The sequence below is a fragment of the Papio anubis genome, chromosome 1 (genome assembly GCF_008728515.1).
Source record: "Papio anubis isolate 15944 chromosome 1, Panubis1.0, whole genome shotgun sequence".
NCBI classification, from domain to species: Eukaryota; Metazoa; Chordata; class Mammalia; order Primates; family Cercopithecidae; genus Papio; species Papio anubis.
In genome coordinates, this window is record NC_044976.1 from 177,300,741 (window position 1) to 177,327,137 (window position 26,397).

Genomic DNA, 26,397 nt, shown 5'->3' on the forward strand with positions numbered 1-26,397 from the left:
GGAACTCCAAAAGGTTTATTGCAGGCACATGTGTAGTGTGACAGCCAACTGCCTAACCCAGCTCCTCCCAGGCACACTGGAGTCCAGGCATCTACTCATGATATCATGAGGCCAAAGTTCCTGCTTCAAGCCACCTTTTCATTATGCCCCTAAATACACATTCCCTCCCCACCAATCATGCCTTATTATTTTTTTGGTTGGGGTTTTAAACAACAAAAAGTCCAATCTCTGAGAGGTATGAAGACATAAAGCTCTGAGAATGCCTTCCAGCAGGGAAGCGTGGAAGGCAGATCTTACGTAAAACCGTAGTGTGCAATCTAATATCCTTTTTCTTTAGGGGAGGCAGGAAGGACAGAACTTTAGATACCAATTATTTTGCCTTTCGTAAAGAACATATCAGAGTCCCGAAGTCTAAGATTCCAACTCAGTATTTTCTTGGATTAAGAATTTGAAAATATTTCTTCCTAGGCCGGGCGCGGTGGCTCAAGCCTGTAATCCCAGCACTTTGGGAGGCCGAGGAGGGTGGATCACGAGGTCAGGAGATCGAGACCATCCTGGCTAACACCGTGAAACCCCGTCTCTACTAAAAATACAAAAAACTAGCCGGGCGCGGTGGCGGGCGCCTGTAGTCCCAGCTACTCGGAGGCTGAGGCAGGAGAATGGCGTAAACCCGGGAGGCGGAGCTTGCAGTGAGCCAAGATCGCACCACTGCACTCCAGCCCGGGTGACACAGCGAGACTCCGTCTCAAAAAAAAAAAAAAAAGAAAATATTTCTTCCTTTAAAACTCAACATGTTTAACCATGTTTCTTTTCTATGACTAGTAGAGATAGAACACTTCTAAATTCTTGCCCAGTGTCAAAGCTGGACTTGTAATCCACATGCCAACCTGCTTCACAGGCAACGAGGTAAAGTTTGTAAGAGGTATCATCTCTGTTTTTTAGCAGGCTTATGGGAGAGTCTTGCCCTAAGAGAAAAACAGGGATGAGGCTGGGAAGAGGATAAAGTTATAGCAGGATAAAGTTATAAGAAGATAACAAAGCAGGATGACACCACATGGGACTAAGAAGGGGACTGCATCATCCCTGGACCTGCTCCTGGGGGCTGTCGGCTTGTGGGCGTGGCCACTTCAGATGCCCAGGTGAGCCCTGACACAGAGGTGCTTCCTCACCTTACAGTGAGGAGCGGATGGGGCCAGTACAAAGACTGAAGAACCAGCCCTCCTCCTGGGTCCGTCTTTGCTAAATTGAGTCATTCCAGCCCAGGCTCAGATCATGGGCACTGTGGACGGAGAGAGACCCGTCTTCCAGCAGGCTGCTGTGTGCGTGGCTGCTGCCGTTTCTGAGGACTGACCTAGTTTTCTCATCTCTGGACTTTATACCTTCTTTGTCCCTAAATAGACCACAACACCACTCTGTGTTCTCTGCAAGCCTGGGGCTAGGAAGCATCGCTGAGGTAAAGGCCTTTTTTAAGGTTCTCTGCCAATACCAAACACGTCTTCAATTATGAGAGCAGTACTCCATGATCCTGAATCTCCGCCAACCAAAAGAGAGCTGTGCACACACTGCTGAACTTTTACAACTCTACAACTCAGAGGACATAAGGCGTGTGCAAGCCAGCTGTAAATCTTGTTGACAGTCTTGCCCCACCCACTGGCCACTAGGCAGCTGGATTTTCAATTTCACCCCGCACACGGCCAGTCTATCAACCCTCTCTGCTTAATGCCCTCAGTTCATTTCTCATCATTTTTCTACCTCCACTCACCAGGCCACGTCCCCTCCCTTCCTCCTCCCAGCTTCCTGAGCCCCATACATATAACAACTAGCAGAGTGCACCAGCACATACATTGGATTATTGTTTTCATTGTGTCTGAGCCAATCTGCTTAATGTTCACATACACATGGGGAAAAAAAGGTAAAATATTTTTGCTTTAGATTTCAGAAGGCATAAAAAAATAAAGTACAAACACAAATCACTTGACAATTTTATGATTAAAACCAACAAATGGAAAACAGACAGTGTTGGGTGTTGCTGACATAATCAAGCATTTCATGCGGATTTCTGGATGTACCAAATGTGTCTGAAGAACTTACTTTCGCACAACAAAGATGTATCCAGTGTTAAACACCGGAGCCAGAACCCGGGTGAAAAGCTGGTGGTTCAGGGCAACATCACTTCCGGCTTTATTAAACACTCAAAAGTCAGGTTCCCAAGAAACGCTTGGATCTATGCACAAGTGTAACATGTCAAAAGTGTTCAATGTGACCGTGAGAGAAATGACATGAGCATGTTTCATCTTCGGGTAGAGGGTGGTGGTTTTCTGGGAAGACTGTGTGAGACACCGAGTAAAGAAATCAAATGGAAGACGTTTAGCATGTGCTTAATTCTTGCTTGATAAGAACAAGAAATCCCGGAAAAGGTCATCCACAGAACAGTGAACAAAGTCCCCAGTGAACAAGTTTGAGGTGGGGCTTAGCAGTTCGTTTACAGTTGTGGAAAACTATTTTAGTCACTTGGCCAAAAACCGTATGAGAGGAGGCAACCTGAAACCCTACACTACTTGACTCTCCCTGCATTTTTTCTACTTGAAGCAGGATAAAAAAGCCTAACATTTTGGCTGCATCTCTATTTATGTAACAGCCACAGCTGCTCCCCAAAATAGCTGCTGTTGGCCAAAAGAATTACGGGATTTTGTTGCTAATATGTGAATCTATTGTCCTTAGTACTCTGCTAAGTTTCCTTCCCTTCCTTTTTGCCATCCCAGGTCTAAAAGGAGATAGGGAATCTCACTATTAGCACATCAGTGGTGCCCTCAGTTATGTGGATAGATTTTAAAATCGAGGCTCATCTTTTCGGCAAGAGCAAATTGACACAGAACATCTTAACTCTCCACCTTCTGCGGGTGGCTAACATCGAGGCCCTTAAAAGTCACAACCCCAAAAGAGAGAAACATACAGTGCTCCTGTCTTTTTGTGGGACAAACCCAAACCCGGACTGCTGGCGTGGCATTTAATAGGATGCCCTCCCCTGAAAGTAACAAAGAGAACCCTCGTCAAAGCTATCAAACACATTAAAAAAATACAAAAGTTATTTTCTCCTTTTGATTGCTATTTACTTGTGACAATATTTGTTAAAAATATCACTTCTGTCTTTGAGAAGAGATCATTCTCTTCATATAGTATGGAAAAATAAACTCTGCTGAACACTCAGTCAACATTCCCCACCATTGCCAGGGGCGTTTGGCTTTCACATCTCCAAATATCATCATAAGCATAAAAGTATTATGTTGTTGAGTAGGCAAACACTTTTGCTATGTCTAGTGTGCTGGAAGTAAGAGAAAAAGGAAGTGGCAAGGCTCATGTAGCATTTTGAAGGGGGAGAGTTACGAAATAGGATGGTTTATTTGCTAACAAAATGAAAGGTAACAAGGTGGTTTCAGGCCCTCCTAAAAAGTCATAGGATGTCCCCTCACCTCTTCAGTCCACTTTCAGCCTTGCTAATGCTTGGTAAATTATTAATGGAAGGGTAGGCAGCCCTTTAAGCTAATTATCAGTGTCAATGCAAAGGAGGGCTCAACTTCTGCACCCAGGATCATCTTAAAACACTGAGCTGGATGAATGGGAGAAGACAAGGATCCATAAAAACAGTAAAATGTTTATTTTCTTAGAAAAAAAAGTGAGGAAGAGGGATTCAAAATGATTGTGATCACACTTCCATCTGCATCTGAGCAAAGCCAATGTTGCAAGCTTAATTCTTGATTAAGATACCTATTAAATCAAACAACCTGCCACTCACTCCTACGTCACTTCCAGGAGTCACATCACAGCATGCTTTTAATTGATAATAGCTTCTCTACTTCTTCTGAGCAGAGAAACAAGGCTTGGCATAGCAACCATCCCATCTCCAAAGCTCAACACTGCCAGTAAGAAGCAAGGCTCAGTCCATCTCTAGACTGCGTGCGAGAGATGGGGAGGAAGGAGAGAGGGCAGGAGATGCTTGTCTTAGAAGCAGAACCAGTTTAGAAGAGAAGTTTGATATCTGAGTTCACCACTACCTCATCTTATAGAAAATAGGTTGGAGAGCATCTGTAAAACCAACAGTATCTTTAAGGTGAAATTGCAGAATTTTGCTGCATACCTGGACACAAGAGAAGTGAAAAGTTGCAACAAGTTTTAACTAGCAGCAACAAAGAAAGTTCGATAACAGTTTTTTTTGTTTGTTTTTAGCAATATTCCTTTGCAAGTTCATTAAGAAACACTGTAATTTAATGGGGCGTACGATATGGAACGATCTTCTTTTGCTATAGTGCTGTTCGCTGAATAGAACCGACCTTTGCAAAGATTTCAACTGGGGTGTAACCTATTTACACAGTAGTAGCTCCTGGTTTGAGTGGTAAAATTGGTGCTATGTGATATCCTCTTCTTCCGAACAGTAATCCCGACCCTTGGAGGGAAAAAGAAAAAAGAGCATGTGAATGATAAATTCAAAGCAGAGTCTGAAATAGTTACTTGTAATCAATTTTCTCTCAGTGTGTCTCCTTGCAACAGAATCCAGGCTTTGTCAGTGATAGCTGGCACTGGGGTAGCTACGTCATAAATACATGTTAGCTGATTTATAAGCTACACATACCTCAAGGCATGAGAGTTTTACCAAGCCCCAAGTAAGCCCTTACTTTATGTTGGTAAGAATTTATATTATAATAGCCATATTCAAGAGTCAGCCTTTCACTAAGAAATTACGAAATGGCCAATCCATTCAGGAGATCAATTTCTTATCAGGAAGAATGAACAAGCCACATTCTACAGCTACATCCCCGTGCCTGAAACTCAACATTCTACAGAGGGAGAGCATACGATCCAGGGAAGTCTGAGTTTAATTCACTCTAAAACGGATTACAAAAAACAACAAACAAGAATCCTTTAGACACGCCTAACAGGTCTATGCTTGGTATATGTGGGATGCACAAGAGAGGCAAAGATGCTTCTGATTCATTTGCTAACAAAACAGGTTATCTGAAGCTCTAAGGACTATGTACAATGGTTACCTGTGAACATATTTTATCCTTTCTCCTCTAGGTCATAAACTCAATGAAGACATGATTGGGGCTGGGCTTTAAGGATCCACATTTAACCAAGCCAGCTTGTCTTGGTCAAAACACATGACTCTCTTGGTCTGTAACCCATCACAGATAGTAAACAACAAAGGCACCTGTCCTGCCTGTGTTCTGATGTCATAGATAAGGGTTTTCTAAAAAGTCAGGTGTTATTATCATTTGTTTCCTTCAACTTTTTCTTCTAAAATACACACTACATGTTTCATTTCTTTTTTGGCGGGGGTGGGGGATGTTCTTTTAAAAGCAGAATTTTCAAAATAACTGAATCTTATTTCTAAGAGTACCAATACTTAACGATAATAATAATTTTGCATATAACTATTTCTCAGATGTATTACATGTTTTTTGGTCACATTATCTATATAACAGAAATATTTTACATTTTCCTAATATTTAAGCATTATCAAAATGGATTATTTTGTGTCATGTGGCTGGGTGCTAATCTTGGCTCTGTGACTTCCTAGCTCTGGGATCCTGGTAAAATTACCTCTCTGTGTCTCAGTTTCTTCATTTGTAAAATGAAGAGAACAATAGTACCTATTTCACAGAATTGTTGAAAATTAAATGAGTTAATAGTATTAAAGTGATTAAATCATTTCTGGCCTATACTTTTACACATGATGTATATGTGCCCATGCCCGTGTGTGTTTGGCAAATTAAAAAATATTGCTGGCTGGGCACGGTGGCTCATACCTGTAATCCTGCACTTTGGGAGGCTGAGGCAGTTGGATCACCTGAGGTCAGGAATTCGAGGCCAGCTGGCCAACATGGTGAAACCCCATCTCTACTAAAAATACAAAAACTAGCTGGGTGTGGTGGCGGGCACCTGTAGTCCCAGCTACTTGGGAGGCTAAGGCAGGAGAATCGCTTGAACCTAGGAGGCGGAGATTGCAGTGAGCCAAGATCGCGCCATTGCACTGCAGCCTGGGCAACAGAGTGAGACTCTGTCTCAAAAAAAAAAAAAAAAAAAAAAAAAAAAATACTGCCACACAATGAAGTCTTCAGGCCTGTGGCAGCAGGCAGAGCTGCTCACTCCCATGCCAACTGGCCCCAGATTGCTTGCTCCCTTAGAATGGGATTCACCCCTTAGCATGTTTTGGTTTTCTCCACCATCAGATTGCTAACTCCCACCCCTGCCGCTTGCAGAGTGTCTGAGTTTAGTGTCATCTCTAGGCTTGTTTTACTTGCTGCACAAAACCTCTCCTGAGCAGAGAAGCTGGGTAACCAGTCTTCCTGACAAGAGGAGTGTGTACTTGGCAGTCATCCCATGGGCAGCCTCCCTGGTGTCACTGCCCAAGCAGATGCCATCCCTCGCCTTGGCCCAGACCACTCAGGAGACATGCTCTGAGTCACACACTGGAGAGCTAGAAAGAACTGCAAGGTCCCTGGCCACTGGGGGTTTATTCTTTAATCTGGGGAACAAGACACACACAAATGTATCCACACAATGCCATAAATGTCAAATGATGCTCTCCACAGATCCCCAGCTCACGAGGCTCAGAGAGGAAACATACAAATGGACCCAAGTATTCAGTTGGAGAGGAAAAGCAGGGCTCATGGAGTTTTATTAGGAAAGGAAAGTGGACATCTCCAGTGTATATATGTACATATACACTGTTGTTTGACATCGCGTAAATTGCTGGGCTTTGGTTTCCTGGGGATAATCATGGTCTCCATACCATAGAGTTATGGTCAGGATTAAATGGAAAGAAATATAGTGTCTGGCAAGTAGTCAATAAATGTTAGCTAATGCCACTATTACTACTACTGCTATTATTATTGTAATTGTTGTTATTATAAACCCTGTGTTTGTTCAGTCCCCCTGGCAGGGGAATAGGGACCTCCTTCCTTAGTGGCTGTCAGGTGAGGAAGGACTGTGACCACAAGCTGTCATCTGATAGGTGCCAGGGAACTCTTCCTCCCACCTCAGCCTTGCACTCCAGACAGGCCACAAACCCATGTACATGAATAAAACTTCTATGGCAGAAACCGAAGTCCCTCGACTACGTATGACTAAATGAGGCCTCAAAGCAGTCTCAGCCAGCCAATGTGGAGTTTAGAGGGTGCTTCATCCATGAGGAAGAACTTGGAAGGAATGGCAGACAGATACACACACACACATACACACACACACACACACACACACACACACAGAGGCACTCATGCACACACACGAACACACGTGCACACACACAAACACATGTGCACACACGCATATGCACACGTGTGCACACACACGTGCACACATGCACACACATACACGAAAAGTGGTGTTCTCATTGTCTTCAACTTGGTAAATGAGTTTCTGGGCTATGCAGTAGAAGGACCATTTCAAACCACAGTAAAGGCTCCCCAGCCCCACCTTTTGAGGGACAAATACAATATAAACCCTCTTTGTAAATACAAGACTCTGCAACTTTCATTTCCCAAGCATTGGCTACTCTGAAATTATTATCATTACTATACAAAGGAGGAAGAAAACAGCATTAGCTGCTTTGCAGATATTATTTCACTTACTATTTATATCAGTCCTGCCAGGCAAAGAATGAAGCCCTGATGCTTGTGGGGAAAGCTCAGAGAAGCACAAGCCCACAGGGCTGCTCCTTGCCTTTGTTACAACTGTAGTGACTGATAAGTAAATTCAAATTCAATTCAGCTTCATTTTTTATTATCACCTGTTTCAGCAGTGCTGAGAAGCAACTGCTTTGGTAACGAACTTTAAAATCAAAACACATTGAAAGAAAGATACGGTCATAAGTCATACAGCCATCCAGTGCCATTCTAAGAAAGGAGACCTGAGACTGGTGACTACCAGAGGTGATTACCTTGTGCAAAGGATAGTAGGCTTGGCGCGAGGATGAAGAAGGTTCATCCTCTTCTGAAGCTGGTTAAGAAGGAGTAAATTCTAGTGTTCAACAGCACAGTAGGGTGACTAGAGTTAATAGTAACATATTGTATATTTCAAAGTACTGAGAAGATTTGAAATGTTTCCAACACAAAGAAATGATAACTCTTTGATGTGATGCATATCCTAAGTACCCTGATTTGACCATTACACACTGCATGCATGTATCAAAATATCACATGTACCCTATAAATATGTACAATTACTATATGCCACTTTAAAAATCAATAAATAAGTAAATAAAAATCAAGGGGATTTGAGAGAATTGTCATTGGAGGGGCCCCATCTCAGTATCACAGGGGACCCCATCTGCACACTGGCCCTACTGGGCAGGACAGGGAGCCTGCTTCTGTAGCACGACTTCATGTCTCATTTAATTTTTAAAGAATTGTGCTAAAAAGAGAACCTGAAGACCTTCAGCCGTCAGAAGGCAGGAAGTGGGAGCTGGGTGTGGGAAATACACAGCAATTCTTCGCTGAAGTATGTCCTTCCCCCTTAAAGGAACCCCAAATGGAAGTCTTTGTCAGGATGCGTTACTCAATTAGAACTGGAGGCTCTTAGTCACAGTCCCCTGCTTGTGCAAAGGACACACTGAAAGCTGCACAGAGCAAGATCCCCAGGAGGCCCTCGAGAGCTGGAAGAACAGAAACTCCTAGTGATGCTGACGAAGAAGGGTTGTTTGAAAGAACCATCAGTGCCTTCGGGTACAGACTCAAAAAACCCCAAGGAACCTTTGCCTACCGAAATTTTTCCGACCGCACCCTACTCTGTGGAGAGGCTTCTACGTCTTCTTCAGCTTTCTGTATTATTATCCTCCTGGAAGTGTAAGTTGATGTCAATGCAGGACACACATTTCTAAAGTTCTAGGGTAACGGGTTTTTGTTTGTTGAAGTGTCTATGATAAGAATTAGAGATATTAAAGAGTAGTAAAGGAAAGGACATCATCCTAATTTTAAATCCTACTGGTTTAAAGAGAAACAGCTCAAAGAATGACTTTAGGAACCTGTTCCTCCAACGTGCCTAAAGTACTTTTCCTCCACAGATTTAAAATAGACAAATAGTCTAGGCCAGGGGTCCCCAGTCCTCAAGCCATGGACTGCTGCTGGTCCATGGCCTGTTAGGAACCAGGCCACACAGCAGGAGGTGAGTGGCAGGTAAGTGAGTGAAGCTGAGCTCTGCCTCCTGTCAGATCAGCAGCAGTATCAGATTCTCATAGGCGCACGAACCCTACTGTGAACTGTGCATGTGAGGGATCTGGGTTGCATGTTCCTTATGAGAATCCAATGCCTGATGATCTGTCACTGTCTCCCATCATCCCCAGATGGGACCGTCTTGTTGCAGGAAAACAAGCTCAAGGCTCCCACTGATCCTACATTATAGTGAATACGTAATAACAGAAATAAAGTGCACAATAAATGTAATGTGCTTGAATCATCCCGAAACTACCCCCACCCCGCACCACCCAACTCCCCATCCGTGGAAAAATTGTCTTCCACAAAACCAGTCCCTGGTGCCAAAAAGGCTGGGGACTGCTGGTCTAGGCCTTGCCATTCAGTGTCAGGTATGATTTCATCATATATGTTTTCGGTATGTTTCTGTAGACATGTGTGCATTCAGCCCAATACACACACCCCTAAGACATGTAACAATCAGTGTGAACTGAGTATTCTCCCACTGGAGTAGACTAGATGAAAGTGACTGACAGGAAGTGTTGAATCTGTTTCTCCATCTGTAAAATGGGGACAATAAAACCTAACTTGCAGAGTTGTAGGGATTAAACATATACATGTAAAGTATTTAGCAAAGCTAGGCACATGGTGGGTGCTTAATAAATTGTAGCTCTTATGATGATATTGAAAAATGAGACCAACTTGTCCAACAGTAAATAAAACTGTCTAGGTGAGAAATGGGGCCCATATCTCAGTCAGTCAGTTCACATTCAGATCCTCAAACAAGCCAAGTACCACAGGGCCTTGGTGCTTCTCACTCTGTCCTGGCTGGCTTCTCCTGCTCCCATCCTATCTCTTTATTTTTATTTTTTCAGAGAGAGTCTCGCTCTGTCACCCAGGCTGGAGTGCAGCGGCATGATCTCAGCTCACTGCAACATCCACCTCTCAGGTTCAAGCAATTTTCCTTCCTCAGCCTCCCAAGTAGCTGGGATTTCCCTGTAGTTGCTCTAGGGAGAAACAGTCTCTTCCCTTCTCAGTGGTCCTTCCATTGCACCACCATGTTGTATAGAATTTTAGGCAAAATGTTTGCCTCCCTTATTGAGGGGGAAAACATGTTTCTTGTCCATCTGTGTATTTTGGGTACCTAAGGGAATCCTTGTGTGGCCCACATCCAAGGGTTATGAACACTCTGGCTTTGGAGGGAAGCAGTGCTGGGCTGTGGGGTAGCAGGGTGGAGGCTGTTAAATGGTATTACACAGAAAGTGTCCTGGTTCTTTAGTAAGGGAAGAAAACCATCAACGTTTTGCACATCATGATGGAAGATGCAGCCTTTTTAAACAATACAACTAGAACTTAAAGTATAATATCCTAGAACTTAACGTATAATAAAAAAAAAGTGTAGGGAAAAAAACAACAATACAACTGATAATAAGTTTTGAGCAAAACTATGCACACAGAATAGGGCATAGGCCCTGTTAAAAGAATAGCTTGGAACTTAGGAGAGGGGCAACAGGACTGCAAAGAGAGGAAACCCAGGTTGATACTAGAATCCCACTGTCCATTATTCATTATTTGTATTTATCTAAGTATTATTGCCCCTGCTTATCCATGGGGAATTTGTTCCAAAATCACCAGTGGATAACTGAAACCTCAGAGAGTACTGAACCCTACATATACTATATTTTTCCTATACATACCTACCTATATAAATTAGGCTCACGCCTGTAATCCCAGCACTTGGGGAGGCCGAGGTGGGTGGATCACTTGAGGTCAGGAGTTTGAGACCAGCCTGACCAACATGGTGAAACCCCATCTTTATTAAAAATACAAAAATTAACTGGGTGTGGTGACATGCACCTGTAATCTTAGCTACTCAGGAGGCTGAGACAGCAGATCACTTGAACTTAGGAGGCGGAGGCTGCAGTGAGCCGAGATCATGCCACTGCACTCCAGCCTGGGTGACAGAGAGAAACTCTCTCTCTCTCAAAAATAAAAAAACAATTAGGCACAGCAAGAGAGTAACAACAATAACAACTAATAATAAAATAGAACAATTATAATAATATACTGTAATAAAAGTTATGTGAATGTATTCCCTCTCAAAATATCCTACTGTACTATACTCACCCTTCTTGTTGACTCTGGATGACTGAAACAGTGGATAAAGGGGACTACTAATACCCACATAAATCACATGTGGAATCAGATCCAGTCCTCTTTCTACAATGTTCAGTCAAATATCTTTTTTTTTTTTAGATGGAGTCTGGCTCTGTTGCCCAGGCTGGAGTGCAGAGGCACGATCTTGGCTCACTGCAACCTTTGCCCTCCCAGGTAGCATGCACCACCACGCCTGGCTAATTTTTGTATTTTTAGCAGAGACAAGGTTTCACCATGTTGGCCAGGATGGTCTCGAACTCCTGACCTCAGCTGATCCACCTGCCTTGGCCTCCCAAAGTGCTGGGATTAGAGGCGTAGGTCACCACACCCGGCCTCAGCCAGACATACTTTTTTTTTTGAGATGAAGTCTGGCTCTGTCGCCCAAGCTGGAGTGCAGTGGCGCAATCTCTGCTCACTGCAACCTCTGCCTCCCGGGTTCACACCATTCTCCTGCCTCAGCCTCTTGGTAGCTGGGAATACAGGCGCCCACGACCACACCCGGCTAATTTTTTGTATGTTTAGTAGAAACGGGGTTTCACCGTGTTCGCCAGGATGGTCTCGATCTCCTGACCTTGTGATTCGCCCGCCTCGGCCTCCCAAAGTGCTGGGATTACAGGTGGGAGCCACCGAAAGCAAAAGACAACTCTGTCTTTTGCTTTCATCACAAAAAGTTCTGAGTTAAAGAACCTCACGGTAGGGCAATGGAGTCAGCAAACAAGTCCGGTCAAGACTCTTGGGTCCGTAGAAAGCAAACATGAAGTTTTGTAATAAAGGCTCATGACAGAAGTTCATTTTAATGAGGCTTCTTTCTGTCTGGAAGTGTAAGCTGTTATGCTTGTCATAAAGCAGGCTCTTGTTGCTTGGTGACTAGCTGAATGATCACCTAAAGAATTTTTCCTCCACTCCTTTACCTGTCGGGATGACACTGGGAATCTCTGTTAGCTGCTGGACTGTGCATTATCACTAAACTATATTTCTAATAACACAGTCATTGAGATAATGTCCTTTTGTTGAATAATTTCCTCATTCAGTAAGACTTTTAAAAATTTATAAAATTTGGCCGGGCGCGGTGGCTCAAGCCTGTAATCCCAGCACTTTGGGAGGCCGAGACGGGCGGATCACGAGGTCAGGAGATCGAGACCATCCTGGCTAACACGGTGAAACCCCGTCTCTACTAAGAAATACAAAAAATAGCCGGGCGAGGTGGCGGGCGCCTGTAGTCCCAGCTACTCAGGAGGCTGAGGCCGGAGAACGGCGTGAACCCGGGAGGCGGAGCTTGCAGTGAGCTGAGATCCGGCCACTGCACTCCAGCCTGGGCTACAGAGTGAGACTCCGTCTCAAAAAAAAAAAAAAAAAAATTATAAAATTTATTTCAATAGCTTTTGGGGTACACCCCATCCTCCCTGTTCTGAGTCTCCCAAGTCTATTATATCCTGAGTCTCAGTTTCTTGACTTATTGTTATCCTTCCTTGACAGCCTTTATCCTGTACTGTGGGACTTAACTGCTTTCTGGGTGGCAAAGAGCATCTTGATTAATGAAGCACAATTGCCCCATCTGCATTCTGGTGCATAAATTTAATAAGCATCTCCCTCCTCTGTCCACCTAACACCTTTTATCCCCTAAGCCCTTCCTCCATGTTTTACCATCCAGAGGCAACCTCAGATCCAAGTTTCCTTAAGAATCTATATGTTTCAGCTCTGTCCTTGAACCAGGACTGCAGGAGCAGATAACCACGTTCTGCAGCTTGAGCATCTGTGCATGACTAGCTAGAACCTGGAACACAGAGGAAGAGGAGGCTGGAAAAGTGGAAGGAAGGCTATCCCCAGGGGCTGCTGGGCTTAAACCTCCTCCTGCAGGGCTGCAGGGCCCTCCTCCTGTAGGAAGCAGGTGCCTTCCACCCCTTTCCCAGGGCTGGACGTGTCAGAGCCTCTTTAATCACAGAGCACTTTCAGCAGCATTTTCGTTTACAGTCAAACAACAAGTCATAAGAACAGTTTTAAATGCCAAAGACATACTGAAGAAAAGCAAAAAATAATTAGCTGTGCTGTTAAAGTCTCCTCCCCCGGCTTACTTCATTAGAAAAATCAATCGAGGCATTAATGGCTGTCTCCGACTCTAATGAGCTTTATTCTAATTAGACTCACACGTTATTATTTCAGCTGGAAAAAGGTCTCGTTTGTAATGAGCAGTGGAGTGTGACAGCCTCTGACTGTTTCTTTGACCATATATAGGAATGATCACCATGATAATAACAGTAGTGACAACAATCCTGGGATATTGGGCTTTTCACTTCCAAGAGAAAATAAGTATTCACTAAACAGCTTTGAAACCCCTATGAAGTGTTTATTATACCCGAATCCCCACTTCACCAACAGTAAGGAGGATATTTTGGAAGCTTTAAGCCACATACTTTTTAAGCTTTATTTGAGGCTGGCACTTGGATAACTTCAATGATGTTCCTTCCCCACAAGAAGGCGAGCAGGAGTGAGGATAAAGACATGGAGAGAGAACGCAGACAACCATGTTCTCTTGGCCATGTTGAACTGATGTCCGAGAGCAGGCCTTGGCAAACTTCCTCTGGGAAGGGCCACAGTAAATATTTTAGGCCTTGCATTCCATATGGTCTCACTGCGATTCAACTCTGCCATTGTAAGCTTGAAAGTGGCCATAGATAAAAGTAAATGAATGAGTATGGCTGGGTTCCAATAAAACTTTATTTATGGACACTGAAATTTGAATTTCATGCCGTTTTTCACATGTCACAAAACAGTCTTCTTCTTTTATTTTCTCCGAACCATTTAAATGTGTAAAAACCATTCTTGTCTCACAGGCTGGATGTGGCTTATGGGCCATAGTTTGCCTGCCCTGCCGCAGAGAACAGAATTAACCACCAGTAGCATCAGAGGCTAACGCTGTTCAAGGGTTTTGCCCTCTTCAGAGCTCAAACAGCAGGGATAATTTCCACCTTAAGAGACATCTCCCCAGAGCTCTTCTGCGAACACTGTTCTTAGTTTACAAACATGGAAACAATGAAAATCAAAATTAAATGGAAAAGTTCATCTCCAACAGCATCTCTTCCCAATCAGTCTTCAAATTTAATTTCAATCTTTGTCCACATGCATGACATTTTTATACCATTTCAATCCTATTATAGACACAGTGTTTTATTTTGTTTTTCACTTAACATTATCTTATAAAATTCTTCCTTGTTGTGACTGACTTCTTCTAATCAGACATATCATAATTTTTTGTGGAAGATTTCCATGCTATTCATTGGACTTAATTAAAAGGGATGTCTTAGTGTCTTCTCAAGTGTAAGAGTTAAGATTCAAATGCTACCACCTTGCCCCCAAGCCAGGAAACTGGGAAAACCCACTTGGTAGAGTGGAGCCTCACACACCTCCCCCAGGATTCACTTCCTTTTGGACAATGGCTTTAGCAAACCTGGCATTTTAATTCATTTGCCTCTTGACAAAGATGTGCCTTCCAGACAAACTCTTTAGAGCTCTTTGTTCTGAAAGAGCTCTCTGTTCCACATACACCCTAGAATTTATATTGAACTTGGATGGAGGTTTGGGGAGACTAAGCACACATCTCCTTTCATTACGGTTTTTAACCAGGAAATACCAGGAGTTAGATGAGGATCAGTTTTCTTGCTGGATTACAGAAGCTGGCAGATCCCCATTAGTCCCTTGCCTCACACCTGTTGAGACCCCCTGGATGGTGACTGATTCAGCCAGTCACATGTGGAGAAAGGAGAAGAGGTTGGGTTTGCCCCTTCACTGTTCCATGGGCTGGGCCCCTGGAGAGGGAGAGTTGAGGGACATACTTTAAGTTGGTTCCTTTCTTTCCTCTCCACAAAGGGGGGTGACACTGTTTGAGGGACCACAGGGCTCACCTTCCCTTCCTTTCTCTTTGCTTTCAGAATAGGAAGCACATGCATTTGGCCAGGAAGAAGACATCAGCTATTGATTGGAGGGCCCTCTCTCTAGAAGGCAGAGAACAATGGACTAGCCAGACAGGAAGGAGAGAGGCCCAGAGGGCAGTAAGGAGTGGGCATCCGGGGCCCAGGGTTGGGGAGAACACTTCTGTTGGGCTTCCTTTCTCTTCCAGGGCATGGCTAAGGTGGCCAACCTGCATGCACCCCAGAAGAGGAAGATGAGTAGGGCCCATGGGACTTTACTATGGAGATTGAGGCTTCCACTGGCCTGATTAACCAATTTTCTGAGAATGAGCACCTTGGGAGGATAACAATCAAAGGAGCCCCAGAGGACACATGACAGGCTGGGGCCATCAGAACTACTGATCTGTGGGGACTATCTGGCTTACTGAATTATGAAACGCAGGTTAAAATAAGGGTTGTCACACATTTGGCTAATTGGTCAATAAGAACAGCAATTAATAGAGGTCAGGCAATTCAACTGCATCTGTGCCCATGACTATCAGAGCCCTTGGAAACAGCAGTGATTTCAAGTGAAATCTAAATCAGCAGTGTTTCCATCGACCTAGAGCAGGGCCCATGGCCCATACGTTAGCACTTCCTGAAGGTTTTCTTCCACCCAAATCCACATGTTGGGACCCAGGGGAAGGTGTAGCAAAGCCAGTGACCACTGTGTAATCTGCTTTTGTTTTTTCCATTTGACACTTGGTCAAAAAACACATTCCTGTTTTCATAGACTTCTTTTGATTTTGAGGAATTTAAAAGATACAGAGAAGCATGAAGAATGTAAAGACACTATATTCCCACCACTAGACATAAGAACTATTTTTGTATCATCTGCTGCTAGCCTCTGCCCTCCTTCTAAGAAATGAAACTACCACCCATTGCTCATCCCCCATCCCCGGGTACAGCAGTGTTCATGGGTTTGGTCGGTTTGTATGTTTAGTATCATTTTAGATACTTTGATATTCATGTTATATGATATAACAAATATACTACACTTTTATGTGTATATGAATATTTAAATATATAACAGATATAAACACATGCCATTTGTAAATATGCCATATAAAAACTGATGGTGCTTAATAAATATTTGTTGAATGTCCATCTATAAACAATGTATTTTTATGTTTTTAATGTACATGGTACCATACAATTTTTATCATTCTGCATAATCCTCTCTTCACTTAATAATTGTATCTGAAATCTATAATTGTGACTATGTGTGTGTGTGTGTGTATATATATACCTCTCTTCACTTAATAATTGTATTTGAAATCTATAATTGTGACTATGTGTGTGTGTATATATATACACATATATAGGTGCATGTATATACATATATATATACACACACACACCAGGCATATATATACACACACACACATATACACATATATATACAGGCATATATATGCCTGGTTTATGTCTCTTAACTGCTGCATAATATTGCACTGTAGGAATATGGAGGATTTTAATTATTTGTTTCTCCATGGGTGGATACTTAGTTTGCTTCTGTTTTTTTGGCTATTGAATAAAGAATGCTGCAGTGAACTTTACTGTAGCTTAATTGATGGTTTTTACCGGTTTGTGCTAACATTACTTCTTTATATATTATGCCTACAAATCGTTTGATGTTTTAAGTGTTATGAATATATTCCAAACTTGCTCTGGATCCACACCTGGGAATCATTCGGCCCATTAATAAGGTAGATAACGACCATGATACTCATCTGGCTCCCTGTGTCTGTTTTCAACTTGTAAGAAACCCAGAAGAGAGGCAGGGTATGATTAAGCATCTCTAAGCAAGCCTCCAACACTCAGTTTTGTAAATATGAGCTTACAATTTTTTGGTACTCCTTTTTGAATCAACTTAGAAAAATGGAATTGAAGTGAGGGGAGTCTAGAAGTGTCTACTCCAAGAATGCTTTCTCTGGGAACAGAGCAGAATGTGCCTGCACTCGATAGAATTGTGAGAGAGGAACAAAGTGCACTAGAAATAACAAGGTACTTCAGAATAAATTTTTCAAGCAATGTTCAGGACATAATATGCCTCATAATTCCTTCCCAGCTGATACAAACGGGAATGTCTCATTCTTTGCTACGGAGGGTGCCGTTTAGTGGGAGATGAAAAGTTGAGGGTAAATTGGATAAGACATTCTCTAAAGTTCCTTCCAATGCCAAATGTTATTCTTCCAGATTTGAAGCTCCCTAAAGACAAGAACCATATTTTCTAATTTCTCACTATGTGCCTCTCATGGCCCTGGCTCATTTCTAGGTCCAGAGAACATGTTCGTGTCAAGCTTATTAAATGGATTAAAGAAGTCAGTCTTACAATTTCTATGATTTTGTTTGGAGCCCCTTTCCTAATTTCTTTTTGTTGTTGTTACAAGCATATTTAGGCTGATATTAATACTTTCTATTTTTTAAGAGACAAAGTCTTGCTCTGTCACCCAGGTTGGAGTGCAGCGGCACAATCACAGCTCACTGCAGCCTCAAACTCCTGGGCTCAAGTGATCCTCCTGCCTCAGCCTCTCAAGTAACTGGAACTACAGGTACATGCCACCATGCCTGGCTAATTTTTATTTTTATTTTTTGTAGAGACAGGGTCTTGCTATGTTGCCCAGGCTGGTCTCAAACTCCTGGCCTCAAGTGATCTTCCCACCTCAGCCTCTCAAAAGTATTGGGATTACAGGCATGAGCCACTACACCTGGCCAATGAATATCTTTTAAAAGGCTGATAAAAGCCTTTCAAATGAGACACAACAATTAAGAGTAAAACTTCCAAACAGAAAAAAATATATAGGGATTCAGCTGTACCCATGCCACTGACTCACTGACTCATTCTGTAATCACAGCTCGAAAGTTAGCACAGGTTATTTAATGGCTCTGTAAGTGTTCACAAGAATCTAACTCCTGAACATGTTTATTATACCACATAGGAGGGAGGTGGATGAATACACTGGAAAGTGTGTGATTCTAATACTCTTTCTACAAGGAGATATTTGTACCATAGGAAGGCACTTGCTCACGTAGGATCCAAGTTTCTACATTCTGCATTTTCAGGTTCAGTCTTAGTACCACCCCCTAATCCCATCCCAAATCCTTCCTGTATAAATGGCCTTGATGGTACAAATACAAGTGACTTCAACCAAAATGAAGGCTACCAATTACAGAGCACATAAACATATCAAACACTACTGGAGACTCTATGTGTATTTTCTTCAATATCCCAGACAAGTTAGTATTATTTCTCAACTTTTTTTGGTGAGGAAAGTGAGAATCAGAGAGTTTAAATTAATCTGGGGTCACACAGCCGCTGCCAGAGCCAAATCTTGACTTTGGCCCAGGTTTGAAGCATGGGCTGTTTCTCTTGCACCGTGCTGCCTCATTCCCTAGGCCTCTGTCAATCCAGTGATCTGGCACTGAGCTTGCTCTAAACCCGCTATGCTGCTCCAAGTAGAGAGCTCTACTCTAGGAGTCTTCCAGGTCACATTTCCTGCCTTTGTATGCCTCTGTCTCCATTTGAAGCCCAGTGTTCTATCTGCATCATTCACTCATTCAACAAGTTTCTTAAGCATCTTTTTGTCCCAAGTCCTGTGTTGGTTCAGAGGAAACAAAGACAAATGAGACCCAATTCTTATCCTTATGGAGCTGTCAGTCTAAAGTGAGTCTTTTTAGATGTTCTTAAATAATAATGCAGTAGTTACCAAGACTGGTACCCTTTCTCTCCCTGCGTGTTCTCTGTAGGGCTGATGCAACATCCATGGCTGCCAAACCCAATGAATGGAAAGGTGATGGGCAGGAAGAGCAAAGGATAGCTAAAGAGAAGGCAGGGAAAGGAGAAGCTGAATGGGAACAAGTCAAGGGAATGAGACACATCAACATTCCTGTCTCTGTTGCTCTCAGTGGTACCTTGGGTTTCTTTCCTTGTCCGAATACTTGAATCTACGGCAAAATGATACCATTCACTGACTGTGCCTCACACTGCTATTGAGTTCAGAGCATTGTTGGCCACACCTGATGCACAGAAATGGCCTGGTTTTTATTTGGACTCATGACTATGTTGTGTTAGAAACTGAACTCTCCTCTTCTTCTTGTTCCCTAAAGAGCCAGGCTGATAGATCCTCAAGAATTTTCTGAAAATCAAGCCCTCCAGAAAAAAGAAAGTGTGTTGCATTTCTTTTCAGCTTGTTGCCTGATTCATTTTCCTTGACGGACTCATCTACTACTGTTAGCTGTATGGGCATGCAGGATCCTAAAGCCCAGAGTATGCACACACTTCACCAGTGGTTCCTACACCAGTGTCATCATCATGACAATTAAGAAGTGATCTGTATAAAACTATGCAGTAGAGATAAAACCAGAACAGACCAAGTCACATCCTTGCCTGTTTTAATTATAACTCTAATTTGGCTGAAGAATGAGGGAAGGTAAACTCAGAAGAGAGAGGTGGCAAGGCAAGGTGATGAAGGGAGAGGAGACAAAAAGAGACTTGGTTATGAACAAAGCAACTTGGTTAAAACATGTTTACCATGCAGCAAAACATTGTTTCATGGAATGAGGATGGCAGCCCTGCCCACTGCTAAACTACATATGCCAGAAAGAGTATCTCTCTGCCAGTGCTGAAGGCTTTGGTTGCCACTGAAAGTGACAACCTGCTGGGTGGGAGGAACACACCATGACTTTCTCTGCACACGTGCGGCAGGCCATGTTACATTGTTCAGGTTTTGATGTGACAGTCCCAGGTTTTCTCACCATTGGTGGGCACTAAGCAGGCCTTTACACACACGGTTAAAAAATAAAACCCATCATCATATCTGCCACGTCTGCCAAATATTATATTTGGTTCTTTAGCAACTCTGAGGCTAAATAGACTACAGAAATCGTTTATATGTAGAACCCAACATCATAGTTCACAACTATGTGCAAGTCACTCTTCACTGGATGAAAAGCAAACGTCTTCTGATCTCTGACACACTGACTCATAACATGGATCAGACTGATCTGATGTACTGTCAAGAGACACTTCTTGAAAAAAATTTTACGAATGCAGATTTACCATGACCTTTCTCACCAATCAGGTTGGTTCTGAGGCCATGGAAATCATGCTACTTCAGGAACTCAAACATTTTGTAAGTGTAAATGACTGTTCAATAGATATAGAGGTCTACAGATAAACAAACATCTTTTATTTATTTTTATTTACTTTTCTGACATGGAGTCTTGCTCTGTCGCCCAGGCTGGAGGGCAGTGGTGCAGTCTCTGCTCAACTGTAACTTCTGCCTCCCAGGTTCAAGCAATTCTCATGCCTCAGCCTCCCGAGTAGCTGGGATTATAGGCGTGCACCACCAGGCCTGGCTAATTTTGGTATTTTTAGTATAGACAGGGTTTAACCATGTTAGCTAGGCTGGCCTTGAACTCCTGACCTCGGTCTCCCAAAGTGTTGGGATTATAGGCGTGAGCCACTGCACCCAGCCAAACAAACATCTTTAAAAATCAGCTGATTTAAGTCCACATACTGCTCTTTCTCAGACATTTCCTGAAATGTCACATTGAATAATATCAATCAACAAAGCCCGAATCTCAAGATCACACAGGAATATGTGAGATGCAGTAGGCAAGCTCATGGCTCTCCCTCAAGAGACTGAACTATTTTTACAGAGAGGAAGGAGGGGATGTAAGAAAGGAAGAAGAATGAGTTTGCATGGTGTCATCTGTACTCAGTTCCCTAATCCTCTTTAAAGTCACAACTATCTACGGATAAGGTCGCCAGCTAGGCTCATGCATGCTCATGATTGCAGCTGGGCCCTGGATCTGACAGAAGCACATCAGCAACCTACATAATAAAGAAATCCACAGTTTCTTTGCCTGGGGCCCATGGCCAGGTTCCATGGAGTCTTAAAACCCAGAAATTATACTTAAAAGTTTTGTGTATATGATTTGTGCATTTTCATAGGGAGAGTCTTTGTAAATTTTATAAGACTCCAAAAAGATGTATAAGGCCCAACAAAGTTTAAGAAGCCTTTCATCAGAAACAGTAACCAGGTGCAAACGGCACTGTACTAAGATACTCTTCATTTAATAGTCAGGATCCTCTTTGAGGAAGCCAAGGACTCCCTGGTCATCAGCCAGGGTCTTACATCTTCATAAAGCAAAATATAAATCTGTTTTTGCCTGTAGAAGATACTATTATTGCAGATACCTAAAAATGTGTTTACTTTTTCTGCTTTTTACAAATAAACTGGAATGTATAGTGGACAGCATATCTTAACATCTGATGTCACCTGTATTTGGTACTATATTCAGAAACTCCTCCACAGGCTGCTTTAATCTAGATTCTGTCTTTCCTCTCTAGGTAGAGTGAAAAAATGAAGTTTAAAATCACTGTTTGATCCACAGAAAACTGTCACTTTCTTAAAGCTGCAAAGTTAGGCAAATGCTAACACTTCAAGTAAGATTCTAGGAGCCCGTGAATCATGAGGAATAAGAGTAACTATAGATTCCAATGGAATAACGATGGTTAGATAGCAGAGTAAAATAGAATGAGGTGAATAGAAATGAGGCGGTTCCCACTGGTTCACAGTGTTTTTACTCTCCAAAACAAAAAGTAAAAGTAAATCAGATTACAAGCTTCTTTGAACTTTCACTGCTCTCCTGACAATCTGTCTCTCTTGGTCATCTCCAGTCGCAGCAGTGTGTTGTGGTCTCCCACCACCAGCATAATGAAATGGTGCCAAGTCCCAAATGTCTGGTTAAAGGACCTGAAGTTTCAACCCCTGAACCAGCTTAGAAGGCAAATAGTTGTGTTCCATGGAGGAGAACCTCACTCTCAGTGACAACAGCAGGGTGAGGGTAAGGATGGTGGTGGTGGTGATGGGTGAAGGACTCCTTGAGCAGAAAAATAATTAGATTTTTTAAAAATTCACTTTTAAAATTGAACTTGTCAAAGCAAGGGGCTGTTTATTATTTATATTGTACTCTATAATTCCTATCTAATTTTGTATCCTGAGTAACTAGCATAATGCTTAATATAGTATTCAGTAGGTGCTGAATCTTTTTTTTTTTTTTTTTGAGAGGGAGTCTTGCTCTGTCACCCAGGCTGGAGTGCAGTGGTGTGATCTTGGTTCACTGCAAGCTCCGCCTCCCGGGTTCAAGCGATTTTCCTGCCTCAGCCTCCCGAGTAGCTGAGACTACAGGCGTGTACCACCACGCTTGGCTAAGTTTTGTACTTTTAGTAGAGACGAGGTTTCACCATGTTGGCCAGGCTGGTCTCAAACTCCTGACCTCACTATCCGCCCGCCTTGGCCTCCCAAAGTGCTGGGATTACAGGCGTGAGCCACTGCACCTGGCCGAATCATTTTTTTAAATTGCATTTTTGCTACTTGCTTTTTTTTTGGTCACCATAACTTCTTAGAAAACCACTTGTTCAACTGTGGTGCAAAGGTAAACAGCAGCTCTGCACTGTGACAATCTCTGAATTAGAGTAGTCCAAAATGTGCAAATTAAGTTTTACTATAAATATGAAACCACCTTTCAGTCCTGTTTCTATATACTAATGGGGCTTTTACATCTATTTTGAGGAAGACAGAGCAGAAATTTGTTTTTTGGTATCCAACGACAAATTAGTTTAGAAGGCAAATTCAAGCCATGCCCTAAAGACATCCAATAAATGTGAAGGCGGCAGCAAGGAAGGGCACGTTTACATTTCCATAGGTTTAGTCAATTTTGTTTCTTATTAATTTAAGGGAGAAATAAAGAATTACTGGACATTTCTGGGAGATGAAATCTTAAAACTCAAGATCTCTCAGCATGACTCAATCTCTCAACATGAAGCTGTAGGTGAGTTTAATCTTCTTTCTGTTTTTAAACAACTCTGTAAAATCTAAATAGATTTGACTTGCATTTATGGTTGTCCTCATGCTAGCCTGGATCACATAAATATTTAGCAACGGTAAATGCCCAGGAAAACAATTTGGAAGAAATTTGGAAGAATCCAGCTTTCAATTTTGGTTATATAAACTATGGCAAAGATTACATTAAGCAAACACACATATTAAGGAGGGGTATTTTAATTTTTGGAGGCTTAATGTTTAAATGACATATAAGATAGCATATTCAAAATATTTGGAAGGATGAGCTTTAAGAGAGGAGAGGAAGGAAAGCATGGCTCAGAGAGGATAGAAAATTGCCTGTAAGAATCTACAGCTGGGTACATGTCATGGCTGAGATAGGAGCTCTTCTTCAAATGTAAATGTATTCAATAGTGGAAACTGTGTTTATGCTGAATCTACTAATGCTCCTTTGTCCAGGGAAGCTTCCATCCAATAAATGATCAAGTTATCAACCTCATTTTCCTTGTAGCACAATCATACTCTACATTATGGATACAAAAGCAAAAGGGGCTCTCAGATTTCAGGTGGGAGCAATGAACTTCAATGTTAAGTAAAAGGAGATAGAATTTCAATTACCAAAACACACTGGGCCGGGCACGGTGGCTCAACATCCATAATCCCAGCACTTTGGGAGGCCAAGGCGGGTGGATCACCTGACATCAGGAGTTCGAGACCAGCCTGGCTGACACGGTGAAACCCTGTTTCTACTAAAAATATAAAAATTAGCTGGGCATGATGACACACACCTGTGATCCCAGCTATTCGGGAGGCTGAGGCAGGAGAATCGCTTGAACCTGGGAGGCAGAGGCTGCAGTGAGCCGAGTCTGCACCACCGCACTCCAGCCTGGGTGACAAAGTGAGACCTTGTCTCAAAAAAAACCCCCACATTGGATATAGATTATATCACTTTAAGTGTTTGCAAATGTTGTTTAAAAAGATAACTTAAAATTCAGGTTTCAAGTTTTACCATCTACCCTTAACTGCTATGCAAATCTTTTTCTTGCCAAAAAGCTAGTTGGGGAAGTCCAAATAAAGAAAGCAAGAAAAGATCTTCATCATTCCAGTGGGAAGAAAATACAGGTTGAATATTCCTTATCTGAAATGCCTGGGGCCAGAAGTGTTTTGAATTTTGAACGTTTCCGAATTTTGGAATATTTGTGCTATATATACTTACCAGTTGAACAACCCTAGTCCAGAAATCCAAAATGCTCTGAGCATCATGTCTGCACTCAAAAAGTTACAGATTTTGGGACATTTTGGATCTCAGTTTAGGGACACTTAACCTGTATTTCTTTTTATGCTTCTCTTTACTAAAAAAGGTTACTGACAAATTGAACAGCTTTTGAACCAATATGTGAAACTTGGCAACTGTTCCTGGATGAAGTTTCCAACTTAAAAAGTCATCCATAAGCCACAATTTTACTGAAAATAAAAAATTACTATACTTTAATAAATATTTATTTATGCATATCCAAGGAATATTATAGATTTAACTCTCATTTTAATTCATTATCCATCTCTATTCTTCACATTGATGACCTTTACTGGTCTTTTAATGGTGGTTTAGAAGATTATACAATTATTCTCTCAGCAGGTCCACCTCAAAGTGGGATCTGCTGCTAAATAATACTAATGAATTTAAGATGTCCTTCATTATCTTCCATTGAATGATATACATCATAACTTAGGAATTCATAAATAAACACTAAAATAAAAGGGCGACACAAAGTAAAAAGAAATATAAATTAAAACTGAAAGATTTCAAAGGTAAAATCAGCCTGTCATGCTTTAACCATAGTGTGATATGTTCTGAACTTAGGATTTCACTCTTCTTTAGAATAAAAAAAGTATAATACTTGGATTTGTAACTCTAACATTTAAAATTCACCCCTTTGAAGAGATGAATTTAAATTCTATAAGTATGTAAACTCTTAATTATGACCATATCCCATACTTCATTCCACTGATTAGCGCATGGCACACTGAGATCAAAACTGTGGGTTCAATTTCCACACAGATCAACTTTGTATCTTACTGTCAATATAAATCCCCACACACTACCAGAGAAGCAACTTGGAGACAATGCTTTGGAATCAGATAGACCTGGGCTGGAATTATAACTTGTCCACTATTAGTCTTGCAAATCTGAATAAATTACTCAAGCATTCTGAGCCTCAGTTTCCTTCTGTAAAATGTAGATAATACCTGTCGCAATACCATTATCTTGAGATAAGTATAAATTGAATTAGGTATAACATGCTTGCCAAGAATTCAGAGCAGTGCCACACATAGGCCCTCGAGAGGTTTCAGCAGGTACTATGGGCCCCCTTGCTGTAGGAAGTTAGTGCAGGGCACTGGGGGCAAAATGACACACAGTGGTCAGAATGCTCAGTCTAGGAAAAAAGACTGCTTATTGATTTCCAACTGACTTTACATACTTTAATAAGCAAGGACAGTCCTGGATCCTTGGAATCTCTATTACACATTAAACATTCTTACATGCACTTTATTTTGGAAGGGCAGTGACTTTTATTTAACTCTCCACTCAAACCTTCACAAAAATAGCTTTATGACATAGAAACAAGAATGTTATTGCCCTCACATATGAAGCCATTACTATACTTCCCTCGAAACATGTAGGTCATTTATTTCACTTCTTACCTTTTCAATTTTTTCATCCAGCATTCTGAAGAATTCTTGTTGGCTTTCAGAGATGTGCATGCTGAAAAACAAAGGATAGTTAAGTGCATATTTTAGTGTTTTGCTAAACCTGGTCTCCTCAAAGGAAAAATGCTGAGTCCCCAAACTTTGGGGAAGACATTTATTTATTGCAGACTTTTCCACTGAAATACTCTGAAGTTACATTAAGGATAAACAGTACAGTATTCCTGAAAATGTGTTTCATAATAGTCTATCAGTGCCTATGACTTAAAGGAAGACAATTTCCTTTCAATGTACAGATGCTATTTATAGTAATGTTACTGGGAGCTGCATGCCAAATTCTTTCTTCAGATACACATTTGTGATTTTAAAAAAAGCATGAGCAAGCAGCACATGGCACATTTCAACACTGTATTGAAAAGAAAAATAAAAAATAAAATGTATCCTAGTTATTGTATTGAAATATAATTTTACAGAGGTGGTCAGTATCAGCATGATCTCCGGCTGACTAGGGGTGTGGGCCAGTGGCAAACAAGCTGAGGATATACAGATGAC

General features: G+C 41.9%; 1 protein-coding gene across 1 annotated transcript in view; it reads right to left on the reverse strand.

The window, feature by feature from the left end:
* Positions 1 to 1,971: 1,971 nt before the first annotated feature.
* C1H1orf21 (chromosome 1 C1orf21 homolog) overlaps positions 1,972 to 26,397 on the reverse strand; it is a 240,169-nt gene continuing 215,743 nt past the window's right edge. The window contains exons 5-6 of the mRNA XM_017951371.2: positions 25,843 to 25,903; positions 1,972 to 4,441 (exon numbers count right to left, since the gene is read on the reverse strand). Coding sequence (XP_017806860.1) covers positions 4,403 to 4,441; positions 25,843 to 25,903 — 100 coding nt within the window. The 3' untranslated portion in view covers positions 1,972 to 4,402. The remainder of the gene's footprint in view (positions 4,442 to 25,842; positions 25,904 to 26,397) is intronic.